Below are 13,165 nucleotides of genomic sequence, written 5' to 3'. Positions count from 1 at the left end.
AATAATAATAATAATAATAATAATAATAATAATAATAATAATAATAATAATAATAAGAATTTTATATACATAAGCAATATATATGTGCATGTCAGTAAATGTTTTATTAATATTATACGGTCATTAATTTTTTTTATAAACAATCAAACAAGCTATTAAAATATAGTTAGGAACACGAGATATGCACATAATAAGAATGTATAAAGATAAAATATAAAATAAACACGTTCAAATATCAAACATGATTGCAATATTAAAAAAGTGGACTAAACATAAAAAACTCTTAAATCAAAATACGAGAAAAATTAAAACATTCATCGAATCTAATAATTTGACATCTGTTGATTAAAATTATATCCAAAACTTTTTTGTTTATATTTAAATCAACACTAATAAATAAATTTACCTCATTTCATTGTCTCAATAATATTACACTATTCACTTCTAAAATAATATGATTCATCAATTTATAAATAACAAAAATATAGTGCAAACACGTCTAACCCACTAAATTGCAGTACATGAGTTAAATTTCATTAGAAATGGGACCTTGAATGTCTAATCAAGTAAGAATATTTCGTAAAACCAATCAAAAAATAGGATATCCTTTTATTAATGATATATTTAATAAATAGATAAATAAAAGCACATAATAATAACAATAATAATACAATACCTTTGAAAATAATTTAATTTTATTCTATAATAATAATAATCTATACTTTTTTGGTGACCATAATAATATTCTATATAATAATATGCCATTATGCATTGTGATGTATTTTATTTTAATATTATTATTTTATGATTATTTTCATTTGTTGATATTATTCTTTCATATAGAAAAACAGTATTAATTGTCCATATATTTGAATGCATATTATATATTATATACTATTTGAATATTATACATATATTATATTTTTTTAATTAATATATTTATTCAAATTTATCTATCTATCATAAGTTTTATTAGTATATAATATGTTTACTTAGTATGATATTTATTAATATTTTTTTTTTGGTCAAAAAAACATATATGTAGTTCAATTTATATATTGCCACTATAAAATGATTGTACTTAAGAAAAAAAAAATATAAAATCGTTGTATATGTGCATTCAATGTCGTGTTATCATATTATTTAATGAGTATGATGATCATATATATATTTGTAAAATATTAATTATTATGGTAACATATTGATTTTTTGATAAACATGGTAACAAATTGATAAATGGATAGAAATATTTTCACAATGATAAAATTTTATAAATATCCTAATAATCAATGATGAATATAGTAATATATTATTAAAACAAAATATTAGTAACACTAAAATATTACATAAATATTATAATTTATAATATATAAAAAAAATTAGAGAAAAGAGTTATTATTAATTAAAACAACACTAAACATCTTACAAATATCTTTAATAGGATTTGAGTTTTAATACTATAACTAACATTTTACAAATGTCTTTTAAGAGTATTATATTATAACATGAGTCATGTTATTAATTTCAACGTTTAAATAAGCAAAGTTGAGTTCGATGAATGTGTGTATATCAAAAGATTCATTTCACCTTAAATTTAAAAAAAAAAAATTATTTAATAATTTTATTTCTAAATACTCCTAAATTAATAAATATATTTTATTTAAGTAATTATCATAAAAATCAAATAATTCCAAATTCAAGATGCATCATTCTAAAGTTGTAATTTGTAGTTTCGCTGAAGCCACTACATTAATACATCAGGACACAAACATTCAAGAGTTTATCAGCTTTCCAAACACACACACCCAACAATCAATAGCTACCATTCTTACATCAATATACGAGGTTTGCTGAATTTTTCATGTTTTAAATTGATCTATTATTAACAATTTTATGAATGGTTGAAGTACTTTAAATAATTTTGATTTTGACGTTTTCCACAATCTCAATTCTCAAGTGTGAGACCTCACAAATTTTCCAATTTTAACTCTTGCACAGTAATTGCGTGTGAGACTAATTTGTGAGTTTAGATCCTGTGTGGCTCTACCATCAAACGAAAATGTGGGCGTTTTATAAAGAAAAAGTAAGAGAAAGACAATAATATACAAAATATAAATGAGCATCATATTTGATAATTTGAGTTTAATTATTACGTATTGTCATAATAAAAAAATTATATTGTAAATACATCACAATTACGATGACTTTATAATTAATTAAAGTAAAATATTTAATAATAACTTTATAGATGACTTTATAATTAATTAAAGTAAAATATTTAATAATAACTTTATAAATGATTATAGTAAAATCTTTAATAATATAACAGTTGTATTGTCTTCCCTATTTGAAGCCATTTATTTTTCTTTCTTATTAGTCCCAATAACATGCAATTATTGATTGTGCATTTGTGAGAGTTAGATCCTATGCATCTCATCCCATTTTGCATGAATTAGGATGTGCTCGATTACAATCATATAATTGCATTCAGTCGCACTATTCTGTCTGATTAAGATAAGACAATCTAGATTTTAAGATCACCATTTTTGTTTTAAAAAATGAAATATACTTTAAAATATCGATCATCCAAATTTTATTGGACAACTGAGACACGTATGACTACATACATTTATATTGTATTTGATGCAAAATCTCATTGCATTATAAAATTTAATTACTTTCATACATTCAATCTTATTCATATATAAAATATTTTTACATATGAATTATAAGAGTAATTTCAGACTTTGATTATTCTAGTCTTAAGCTGAAAATATAAAAATTTATGTTATGAGAGTTTATAAAATTAAGAAAAAATATAAAATTACATAAAAATTAAGACTCAAATATAAAAATTTATAGTGATTTTCTTGATCTCTACGAATGAGAAAATAACTTTATCGATGCTAGTTTGATATAAATAAGAGAAAATAAATACATCTTTTAAAATTTAAATCTTTAATATAAGATTATGAAAAATATTATTAATGAAATTCTCTTTCTACTTTTGAGATAATGACTCATCAATACCAATTTAATGAAAATAGAGAAAAATACATAGGTCGTTCAAAATTCAAATTGACGTATACAATGAATCAATTATAAATACGAGAAAAACAGTTGATCTATATGTTTAATAATATCATTAGAATTTCAAAATTTCCTTAAACACTTATATACAATAAACCAATACACAATAATTATCATTAATTGAAAATGTAAAATTTCATTTTACAGCTATATATACGGAAAATATATTTTTGATATTAAAAAATGTCGGAGGCATTCGGTTGTGATTTCTTTTTTCGCGATTAGACCAACACTTATTTTTAACGTATTATTTAAAGGGATGTCGTTTTGGTGATGTGTCTAGTTGACAAATTCTACACCTATATAAGAATTGAATTAATTAAATTAAATTAAATTATTAGTATTATTTTGATACTGCACCACAGAACAGAACAGAACAGAACCCTCTCTCCCTCAATTCTGATAGAGTTTTGCGAATGCTTTCCTAAATTGATGTCATTCTGCTGATAAACGAGAATCCACAATCTCTCTCCAATCAACTAACCAAACCAATTCAATCAACAATCAACAATCAACCCCTTTGCTTCTCTCAAATTCAACCCTATTACTACTAAATTATTTATTATTTATTTATATTTTCTCCGCAAATAGAAGCAAAAGAATCTCGTATCTAACGTCAAAGGCTTCTTCAATTACTCTCTGTCCCACCATCATCTTCTATTGCAATCCAATTTTCACACTCTCTACTTTCGCACAACCCAGCTACGAGGTTGTTCTTAAATTTTCCAACTTTTTTTATTAAACCTAGTTCTTTCTCTTTATTTATTTAATTATTTATTTTAATTTTATATGTATAGTGTAGAAGGCATGCCTGTGGTGTTGGATATAAGTTCCGATGAAGATGAGGGTTTGAAAGAGGGACCCAAAAATTCTGATCTAGAATGGATTCAAGAGTTGCTCTTCAATTCTGACGATGAAGAATCAAATGCTGATTCTGATGATGTTGTCATCCTTCATGAGACCAAACCACAACAACACTTCAAGTCAAAGGCTATTTCAACTTTGTCTGTAAATGATGGTGATGATGACGATGATGATTGTGTGGTTCTTGAGGGTGATCCTGAAAATGGTGTTACTTCTGTTGATGATGAGGGTGCAAATGGATCAGATGAGTTGCTTGTAGTTGGGGAAAAGGGTCAAGTATGTTCTTGAGTTTATTTATTATTATCAACATTAATAGATGGTAATTGTGTTTTTTGTAACGGAATTGACATATACACCTCGATACCGAAAATAATTTAAAACATTGAATTAATTGAATGTAGTTACGATGTGGGTGTCGGACTCCGACACGTATCAGAAACCGGGACACACTTTGAATCAGAAGTGTCAGTGCTAGTGTATTATAAATTATAAAGTCTAAATCTTTGTGTTGTTTTTGGGTAAGAGTAAGAATAGAAATAGTCATGTTATCGCTTTGAAGAGGTTTAATGTGGACACAACTTGTGTTGTTTGATTATAGGAATTATAGTTACATGTCATCAACTTAGCATTGATTGGAGCAGCGTTGTTAAAATAGCGGCTATAGTGGTGCTACAATGGTATAGCTTTGTGAAATCTGAACAAATCGCTATTGCTTTGCGATATATTATTTAGTACATATTGTTGTAACTAGTTGCTATTGTGGTGCGTTGCAGAATTTGAACAAAATGTTATTTTTTGCGATCTGCAATTGACAACACTGGGTTGGAGTGTTTATTGCTTTTAGTGTGGATTGTCTTTGTTCATGAAATGACAAGGGAATCTCATGGTGTTGTTTGTGGATTTGAAACATCTAGGATTATTTGATTTGTTTTTCTAAACTATCATATATGTGCTTTTGATTGTTCTTTTGGAAGTGAGGGAGTACTTTCTCTTAAAGTTTCAATTCGCTACAAGAAGGTACACTGTACATCATTGCCAAGGTTAGAGGCTAATTCTTGCAGGGTGTGAAATTAACACATGAGGAAAGTTAAGATGGCTGAAGAAAATGTTCAAAAAGGTAGAAGAAAAATTTGATCCTTGACCATGCGTCTTGGCTATTGCATATGAGAAAACACTTTATAAATGAATGTGTATTCTAAGATTGAAATTGGAGACCCTAAGGCAAGGTCAAATGTCACTAGCTCTCTATCCAGATTATGTGGGAAGAATAGTTTTAGAGGATTCTCCATCATAATTCCCTATTTCAACTTGATGGTTTCAGATAGTTTATCTCTATAAATATTTAGCAGAGCTCCATAAATTTTATGAAGTATAATCGGGGATACTTGTTCTATGTTCAAACTGGGATTTATTCTTTAGTTGAGGCATTTGTTTCTAGTGCAGTCTGCAATTTTGTTACTGCTCATGTCACCATTTATTTGTCTGCTCCAGTTTACTATTTAACGCTTTTCTTTCCTTATAGAAGAAGACGAAGCCATTTATTTCAGATATAGTCTCATTTTATTTTTTGACTTTCAGGTTGCATGTAGAGACTATCCTCATGCGCGGCATCTTTGTGCTAAATTTCCTTTCTCTTCCACCCCTCACGAGAAACACTGTGGCCAGGTAAAAAAACAACTATAGATCAGATATTGGACTAAGTCAAACTTCAAATTTGCTTTAGCTTTTTTAGTAATTATTACTGTTTATTATGTGTTATTTGATGCTCTCAACAATATCCTTTCTGTCACTCTCATATATATTTTTGATGATGTGCAGTGCCACTGTTATGTCTGCGACTCCCTAGCACCGTGTCTAAAGTGGGGTACTGGCATTTTGAATACAGATCATTGTCATGCAAACGATAAAACTGATATGTGGAAAGTTCAGAGGAAAGATTTCCGGCGGACCCAGAGTTCCCCATTACCGGCTTCAACTAATTATGGTACTTCACATGGCGTGGTACGTTCCCAACGTTTCGAAAATCTGCCTCGTGATATTAATCACTTGTCTCCAAATTCTGTGTTACGGAAACAACCATCAAGATCAACTGTAATGCACACTCCCTCCTCACTCAACAGCATATCTCAAAATCAGGTCTCTCGACCAAAATCAACGTATGCCCACTACTCACTAAGTTCTGGTACGCAGAATCCGATCGTTAGATCAATTAACATCCCTGTATCCCGTACAGCCACCAATCTAACAATCCCAAATGGTGCAAACCATGGTAGTAGATATGTGCAACCAAGATCTACTTTGGCGAGAGACCGAAGCCGGCCTCATTCTGTACAGTTGTTGGGTGTACGCAGTCATGCCATCCAAAAGGAACGGGAAAGGGTTGCAATCAGTTTACGACCACAGTTCCTCCGCTCTCCTATGATGTCCAAGGGAGTTGTAGGTCGCACTATGGGGGACACTCTGGCAGTGAATCATATGTCTCATGGTTCATCTTGCTTCAACAATCATGTTAATGCAGTACATCAACATGACAAATTTCACACTGCAACAGGATTCTCAAATCCCATAAATTGCAATGGGCCAGGGGATGTTTGTCCCTCCATAAATCTATCAACTTTCTCAGACTCAATCTCAGGACCGGTCAGCCTTAGTTGTGTCAACCAGTGTACCGTGACTCCGGAAACCCAAGTATATGGCCAAACACTGTCCCAACCGAACGATAGCCTGAATTTCCGTCAAACTTGTATTCAAGGTAATGATGCTCCTTATGTTGCATGCCTGAATAGCAATCAACATGGAAATGACATTCAAATCAAAAGTCAAGATGAAAGTGCTAATGGAAATATTACACATAGTGGAATTACAAGTCAAGATACTTTCCAACCAAAGGCACATGAAGAAATTCCAAATATAACTTCCAGCGCCGAGGGAGTTTCTGCTTTTGACTCAAGTTGGGCGGCAAAAACCAATCAAAGCATTGAACTTCTAGTTGAAGGCTCCGCTCTACAAAGCTCAGGATCTATAGACCAATCATCCAATGTTGAAAACTCCAGTACTGATCAGTTTACCGGAAACATTGAACCGCAAAATGAAAGTTTTCATATACCTAGTTCGATGGTTGATATTGAAAACTGGCTTTTGGGAAAAGACTCTTCTCAAATGGGAACAGATGATGTTTTGTCATTTGAAATGAATATCCCATCTCCAGATCCTAGTCCATTCGATGAGGGCATGCTTTTATCTCCATGGTGGTGAACGATTTACAGGTAACCAGCGAAGAGAGCTGATACATATTGAGGTAATGAATGGAAGTGCCTAGATTTGTCTTGAGACCGAGTCATGTGTGTGACAAGCTTCATTTTTTAGGCTCATCAACTCATGCTAAGAGCTGATTCGTGTTAGATGTTCACTATTCCTCATAGTTTATGCTAAGTTAGATTATATATAGTTGCTATTAACATAGTCTAATTTTGTTTTGCTTTGTTTAGTTGGATTAGTGAAGTATTTGCCTCTAGGATAATGAATGTGAAAGTCAGAAGCAGGGTAAAACTAACACAACAGAAAAGTGTTTGTGTTCTATCTCACCTGTACTTTAATTTTCGTTTATGCAGTAATTAAGGTTTATATTTATCTAAATGTTGTGTATAATTTCAGTTTTAAGGGTAAGAGTAGTACCATTGATACTGTCTATCAACATCTTTGTATAGTTTTGTTCAATTGTACCTAGCCTTGAAGTAGTTTATCTTTTTTTAAATAATCTATTATCACCGGTGAAGCTATGTTATAGAAAAATTGATATTTGTTTTGACCAAAACAAAATTAGGTACGGATAAGAGAGAGGTACATGGATGAAAAATATGAATTTTTTATATAAATTTAATTAAAAGATTTAAATTATTTAATTTACAATATGCATTCACAACAAAATTTAAAAAATCATAAATTCTATTAAGTTATAACAATAAATAAATTCAAATATACAGATAATATTATATTAATATATAAAAATAATCATCAATTTCATTCACATTAAAATAATTATAAAAAATAAAATATCCATATATAGGATATGAGTTCACCTTTTAGAAATATATATACTTCATAGGAATATTCAAATAAAGAGATAGATTATATTCATTTCAAGTACTTTTATTATCTTTTTGAAAATATAACGTCTAAATGATTGTTATTGCTTCATAGTTAATACACAGTTAAGAGGGAATCAAAGGTGATAGTGAAAACTAAGAGAGGATTAAAGATAATAGTAAAACAATAAAAGATAGACACCAACAACTTTAGAAGAAAATGATATTGTTGAATTTCTTATTAAAAAATTATATTACTTATTGAATTACATGGCCGGCCATTTTTTATATTGTTAAAAACAAAATGTTAACACACACCTGTAGAAAAATAAAATGTTAATTGTTTTACACAAAAAATGAAACAACCCATTAATCTAAAATCAAGTTTTGCATAAAAAGTCCTATAAAATTAAGTTTGATTTCTTTGAAGAATGAAGGCTAATTTTCACCAACATAAATGAAACCTCACCTGAATATTGAATAACTTATTTAATAAGCATTTTACTAATTTTGCACTTGAGTTGAAAAATTTATTCCAACATGTTGAACTTTACATGAACTTAATATACATTCATTTATCTTTTTTAGTTCAATAACTATATTCTCACATAAAAAGTTTTAAAAAATGTATATATCCATTTGTCTTGTTGTAATATTAATTTCTAAGACACCTGCATAAATATTTATGAAAATAATATATGACTGGAATTAATGTATAAAACTAGTAAAAAGTCACTAAATTTTAACTTGTATAGAATTTTAACAAAAAGTTTTTTTTTTCATGTACATATTTTTTATTTTTTAAAACTATCCATTATAACTTAAATTGAAATTTATATATCAAAATATTTACTTTTTTTGACACCTTCAGGATGTCGTATTTGTCCTATGACGGTATGAATGATAATTTTTGTCTGCAGTCATCTATAGTCTTTTAATTTTTAATTTTTTTATTTTAACATCTTTAAAAGGTTACGATCAAATTGAAGGTTATAAATAGTCGTATATTCGAAATGCGACTTTCTACATAAAAAAAAAGAAAATCATCACGTGATGGAAATGCGATATCCTAAATATAAAAAATAGAACATTTTAATATATAATTTTTAATGCAAAGTATAATAGATAATTTTTCTTTTAAAAAAGATATAGGTACAAAAAAATTGAAAAACAAAAAATGTATATAATTTATGTCACAAAAACATAAAAGTGGTCTACCAAAAAAATAAAAGAAAAAATAAATCCATGCCTATAAAGTTTTTCTATTTTCAGTAAAAAGAAATAAATGAAGGTTTTTTCAGAGTATGCTAACAAAACATATAGTTTCAATTATACATTTAAATGGTTGACAAACTCAAAAAAATAAATTATACTTACAAATGAGCTGATTTCTCTTACTAAATGTTCTTTAATGTACATAGTTCAGATATTGAATCCACAATTATATATTTAAGAACTTAATTATTTGTCAATTGTGTCGTCCTATATTAATAATTATTTTGACTAAGTGCTTCTTTACATTTGCATCAACAATTTCAATCTAAAAATATAAATTGATATTCACATAATTTTAAATTTTAATTAAACCTGTTATTGATTCTAATAGTATAGTTTTTGCCTCCAAACATACTATATAGAATCAAATTTATATAAAAAAAATCAGCCATATTCTTTAACATATTTTTTAATATACTTTTTTTTCTTTTTAATACAATTTAAGATTTTTTTAATAGTTAAAATTTTAATATAATTTACCTACGTGGAATTCATATATTTTAGTGAAATTTATCAAATTTGAATCAATAGAAAAGAGTGAGTTAATTTAAAAAAAAAAAAAAAAAGAGAGTGAATGTGTTTTGCTCTTAATAAATTTATAATTCGATTGATATTTAATTTACTTTTAACCAAAATGAATTTATTCAAAGTCATAAATCTTAAACCCAAAGAGACACACTCCATCGTACTGCACAGTGCACACACTTATAGTTTCTTTCCATTGAAATTGCGGCAAAGCTAACTGCGTCTCCGACCAACCAATAACCACAAAAAAGTTAACGATGGCGCTTTTGATGGAAAAGGGTTCCGAGCCCTTGACGGAAAACGAAAAGGCAGACCTTGAAGCCATTGCTGCACTCAAACAATCTTCAGCCTTAGAATTCAAGGTATATAATAACTCTTATTTCATATGTTTACATATACTAAATAAAATAAAAAAACATTCTTTTGCTTCTTTTGATTTGATTTCACTTTCAATGGTATTTTTCAGGAAAAGGGTAACCAATATGTGAAGATGGGTAAGAAACATTACTCTGATGCCATTGATTGTTACACAAGGGCAATCAATCAGAAAGCTTTGAGTGATTCTGAGACATCTATTCTTTTTTCAAATAGAGCCCATGTTAATTTGTTGCTTGGAAATCTTAGGCGTGCTCTTATAGATGCTAATGATGCAATCAAGTTGCTCCCTTCAAATATAAAGGTGCAAATTTTATGTTTGCTAGAATAGGCCTATTTGGATAAATAGCTTAATTGAGCGTTTATCATATATGTGTTTATATATAAACTGTTTCTATAACAATAGATAAAATAAAGTCAGATTGTTTTCATATGAGATATAATTGTTGTTTCCATAATCTGTTTGGGAGAACTTATGGAAATAATTTGAAAACAACTTATGAGTATGTCATAAGATGTTTCCGTAAGCTCTTCTACACAGTCTTACAAGCACTTATTATATCAATATATAAGCTCAAATAAGCTAATCCAAATAGGCCCTATGTGTTTGTTTGCTTTTTGTCATTCCTTGTTTTGATGTTTCAATGGTAATGTCAACTGTGATTAGGCGATTTATAGAGCTGCCAAAGCTTCCCTTTCATTGAATTTGTTGGATGAAGCACAAGACTATTGTCAAAAGGGTCTTCAGTTGGATCCTGATAACGAGGAATTGAAGAAGCTTCACAAGCAGATTGGTCTAAAGATATTCGAGATTAAAAAGCATGAGGCTGAAGTCTCTAAGGCTATTTCAGAGGCAAAGGTATAGACTTTGAACTGTTTTCTTTTGTGTTTTAATCAGTATTGTCAAATAGTGACACTATAGCGCTTTAGAATAGTGGAATTGGAATAAATCACTATTTTTCCATTATACACAATTTACTAATAACTGTTTTCACATAGCAGCGCTGTAGAACTGCAGCGTAGCATAATATGAACAAACCTCTATTTATCGTGATCAACGATTCACAGCACTGGTTTTAATAGTATGGCAGCTAATGTCCTTGGTTGAACAAAATATGTGTAGGAAATTGTATCTGCAATGGAAAATAGAGGCTTGAAGATTGGAAAGGCCATGTATCGAGAACTTACTGGGTTAAGGAAACCTGTGTTAGACAAAAGTAACATCCTTCATTGGCCTGTTCTTCTCCTGTATGCAGAAGTTATGTCCAGTGACTTCATTGAGGATTTCTGTGAGACTGACATGTTTTCGGTTCACCTTGATATGATATCCTTTTATATGAAATGTTTTATTCACTTTATCTTTAAACTAGTTTTGTGCGTATAGCCGTGTTACACCGTGTTACACCCTTAGCTATCAAACGTATTTGCAGAAGATCAGCCGCTTCCATGGGATGATAAAAACAATTACAAACGCGAATTTATTGAGTTATACTATGAGGTAAGCTTTCTGCCTCCATTGAAATTGCTTTGTAGGTTTTAGATTGTTTTTTTTTCAAATGTGATTATATTTTTTGTTTTAACTTGAATTTATTGAGTTATGAACAATATATTTCAAGTCATTTTATGTGTATGTATCACCACATGTATTTCCACTTGCCTTTTCTTTTATGAACATTTTATATTTTACTAACTTGGATTGATAAGGCTATATCTACATTACAATTTTTTGGTAACATTGTTCATACAGGCATATTTTGTGTCAAATGTTGGAAAACTTATACCTCAAAAGCAATTTTCCCCCTCACCCCTCATTCCTTGTTTTATCAGGCTGGTTCTGGACCTCGTCTGTCTAAGGAAAAACTCCTTCATTATCTTTTAGAGGGAACTGCAGCAGCTTCTAATGGCGAAGATGAAGAGAAAAATGCAGTTGAGGATCTTAAGCAAAACACAAGTATGTTTCTTTTGAAATTCTTGATCTTCCTTTGCAATTGATATCTGGTTTATTTGTTTGTATTACTCCATTTCCTTACTATATAGTAGTGGTTCATAATATGTTAAAGTAAAACATAGCCTTGTATCTGAAAACTTGTATATGGCATGTGTGATCTTCTATGTTCATCAGGCTCTCCTAAATGGATCAAAGTAAATGAAAGGAGAACACTCCATGATGTTCTGAAAGAGCCTAATTTCATCATTCCTGAGATCCCAGGTGAAATTTAGTTCTGGACATGTGATAGCTTTGTTTCTTTTCTTGTTTTCCATATTGATTTTGTTTAGAGTTTCATCATCTAACAACTATGATGTATTTGCAGTCTTCTACGTTGTTTCTAAGAAATCCAGCTTTTATGGAAAGTTCAAAGCTGGAAAGTGGGCTCCTCCAAGTGTATGAAGGAAACAACAAGAAGCTGGGATGTTTTGCAATAATAGACTCAGGAGCTGATGTCTCAATCTTGAAGTCTTGAAGATTGGACACCGATTTCGGCCACGTTTTAGACTTCTTTTAAACTTGAGTTATTATTACCTGCAAATTTCAATGGTTTGATGAGTCGAGATTTCAGGCTGTCCTAGTTGTGCCAATGATAATGCTAGAATTGGAGGAACCTAACTTGAATATATCTATTTTTCCCCTTCTCCTGTAACCTAGTCAACAAGGATAGCTTGAGCTGTTTTGGTACATGTATAATTTGATAGCTTTAGTTTTATATTTTTATATCAAGTTATAGGTGCATGATACCTTTAATATGTGGACTGTTCTATTTTCATTTTTCACTTGGACAGGCACAGCCAAGGGATAACTGTCCATTCCAGTTTACATTTTGTATTTCAGTACTTACAATTTGTAAAATGATCCTTTGTTATCCAATGCAAACACAATTCTGGGAATTTGCTATTAAGAATAAGAATGAGTATATATACAACAATTAAGGAGAAAATAATCATGATTTAAAGTC

At 29.5% G+C, this 13,165-nt stretch overlaps 2 protein-coding genes across 6 annotated transcripts; both read left to right on the top strand.

The window, feature by feature from the left end:
- The first annotated feature begins 3,425 nt into the window (after positions 1-3,425).
- On the top strand, positions 3,426-7,671 carry LOC101513143 (uncharacterized). Of its 5 annotated transcripts, none has more exons than XM_004494994.4 (4): positions 3,426-3,799; positions 3,893-4,230; positions 5,533-5,619; positions 5,773-7,671. In XM_004494994.4, the coding sequence occupies exons 2-4, from the start codon at positions 3,898-3,900 to the stop codon at positions 7,207-7,209; spliced, it is 1,857 nt and encodes a 618-aa protein (XP_004495051.1). In that variant the 5' UTR covers positions 3,426-3,799; positions 3,893-3,897; the 3' UTR covers positions 7,210-7,671. The 5 variants fall into 5 exon arrangements, with proteins under 5 accessions (XP_004495051.1, XP_004495049.1, XP_073223762.1 ...); XM_004494992.4 differs by having other exon boundaries at positions 3,888-4,230; XM_073367661.1 differs by having other exon boundaries at positions 3,426-3,802.
- Positions 7,672-9,961: 2,290 nt separating this feature from the next.
- LOC101512813 (uncharacterized) lies at positions 9,962-13,097 on the top strand. The gene is made up of 8 exons (XM_004494991.3): positions 9,962-10,201; positions 10,306-10,518; positions 10,882-11,073; positions 11,338-11,538; positions 11,635-11,712; positions 12,042-12,165; positions 12,337-12,423; positions 12,527-13,097. The coding sequence occupies exons 1-8, from the start codon at positions 10,097-10,099 to the stop codon at positions 12,601-12,603; spliced, it is 1,077 nt and encodes a 358-aa protein (XP_004495048.1). The 5' UTR covers positions 9,962-10,096; the 3' UTR covers positions 12,604-13,097.
- The last annotated feature ends 68 nt before the right edge of the window (positions 13,098-13,165 follow it).

This window comes from Cicer arietinum, chromosome 4 (genome assembly GCF_000331145.2).
Source record: "Cicer arietinum cultivar CDC Frontier isolate Library 1 chromosome 4, Cicar.CDCFrontier_v2.0, whole genome shotgun sequence".
In the NCBI taxonomy this organism is placed as follows: domain Eukaryota; kingdom Viridiplantae; phylum Streptophyta; class Magnoliopsida; order Fabales; family Fabaceae; genus Cicer; species Cicer arietinum.
The sequence above is the reverse complement of the archived record's forward strand: the minus strand, read 5'-3'. Positions and strand labels throughout refer to the sequence as shown.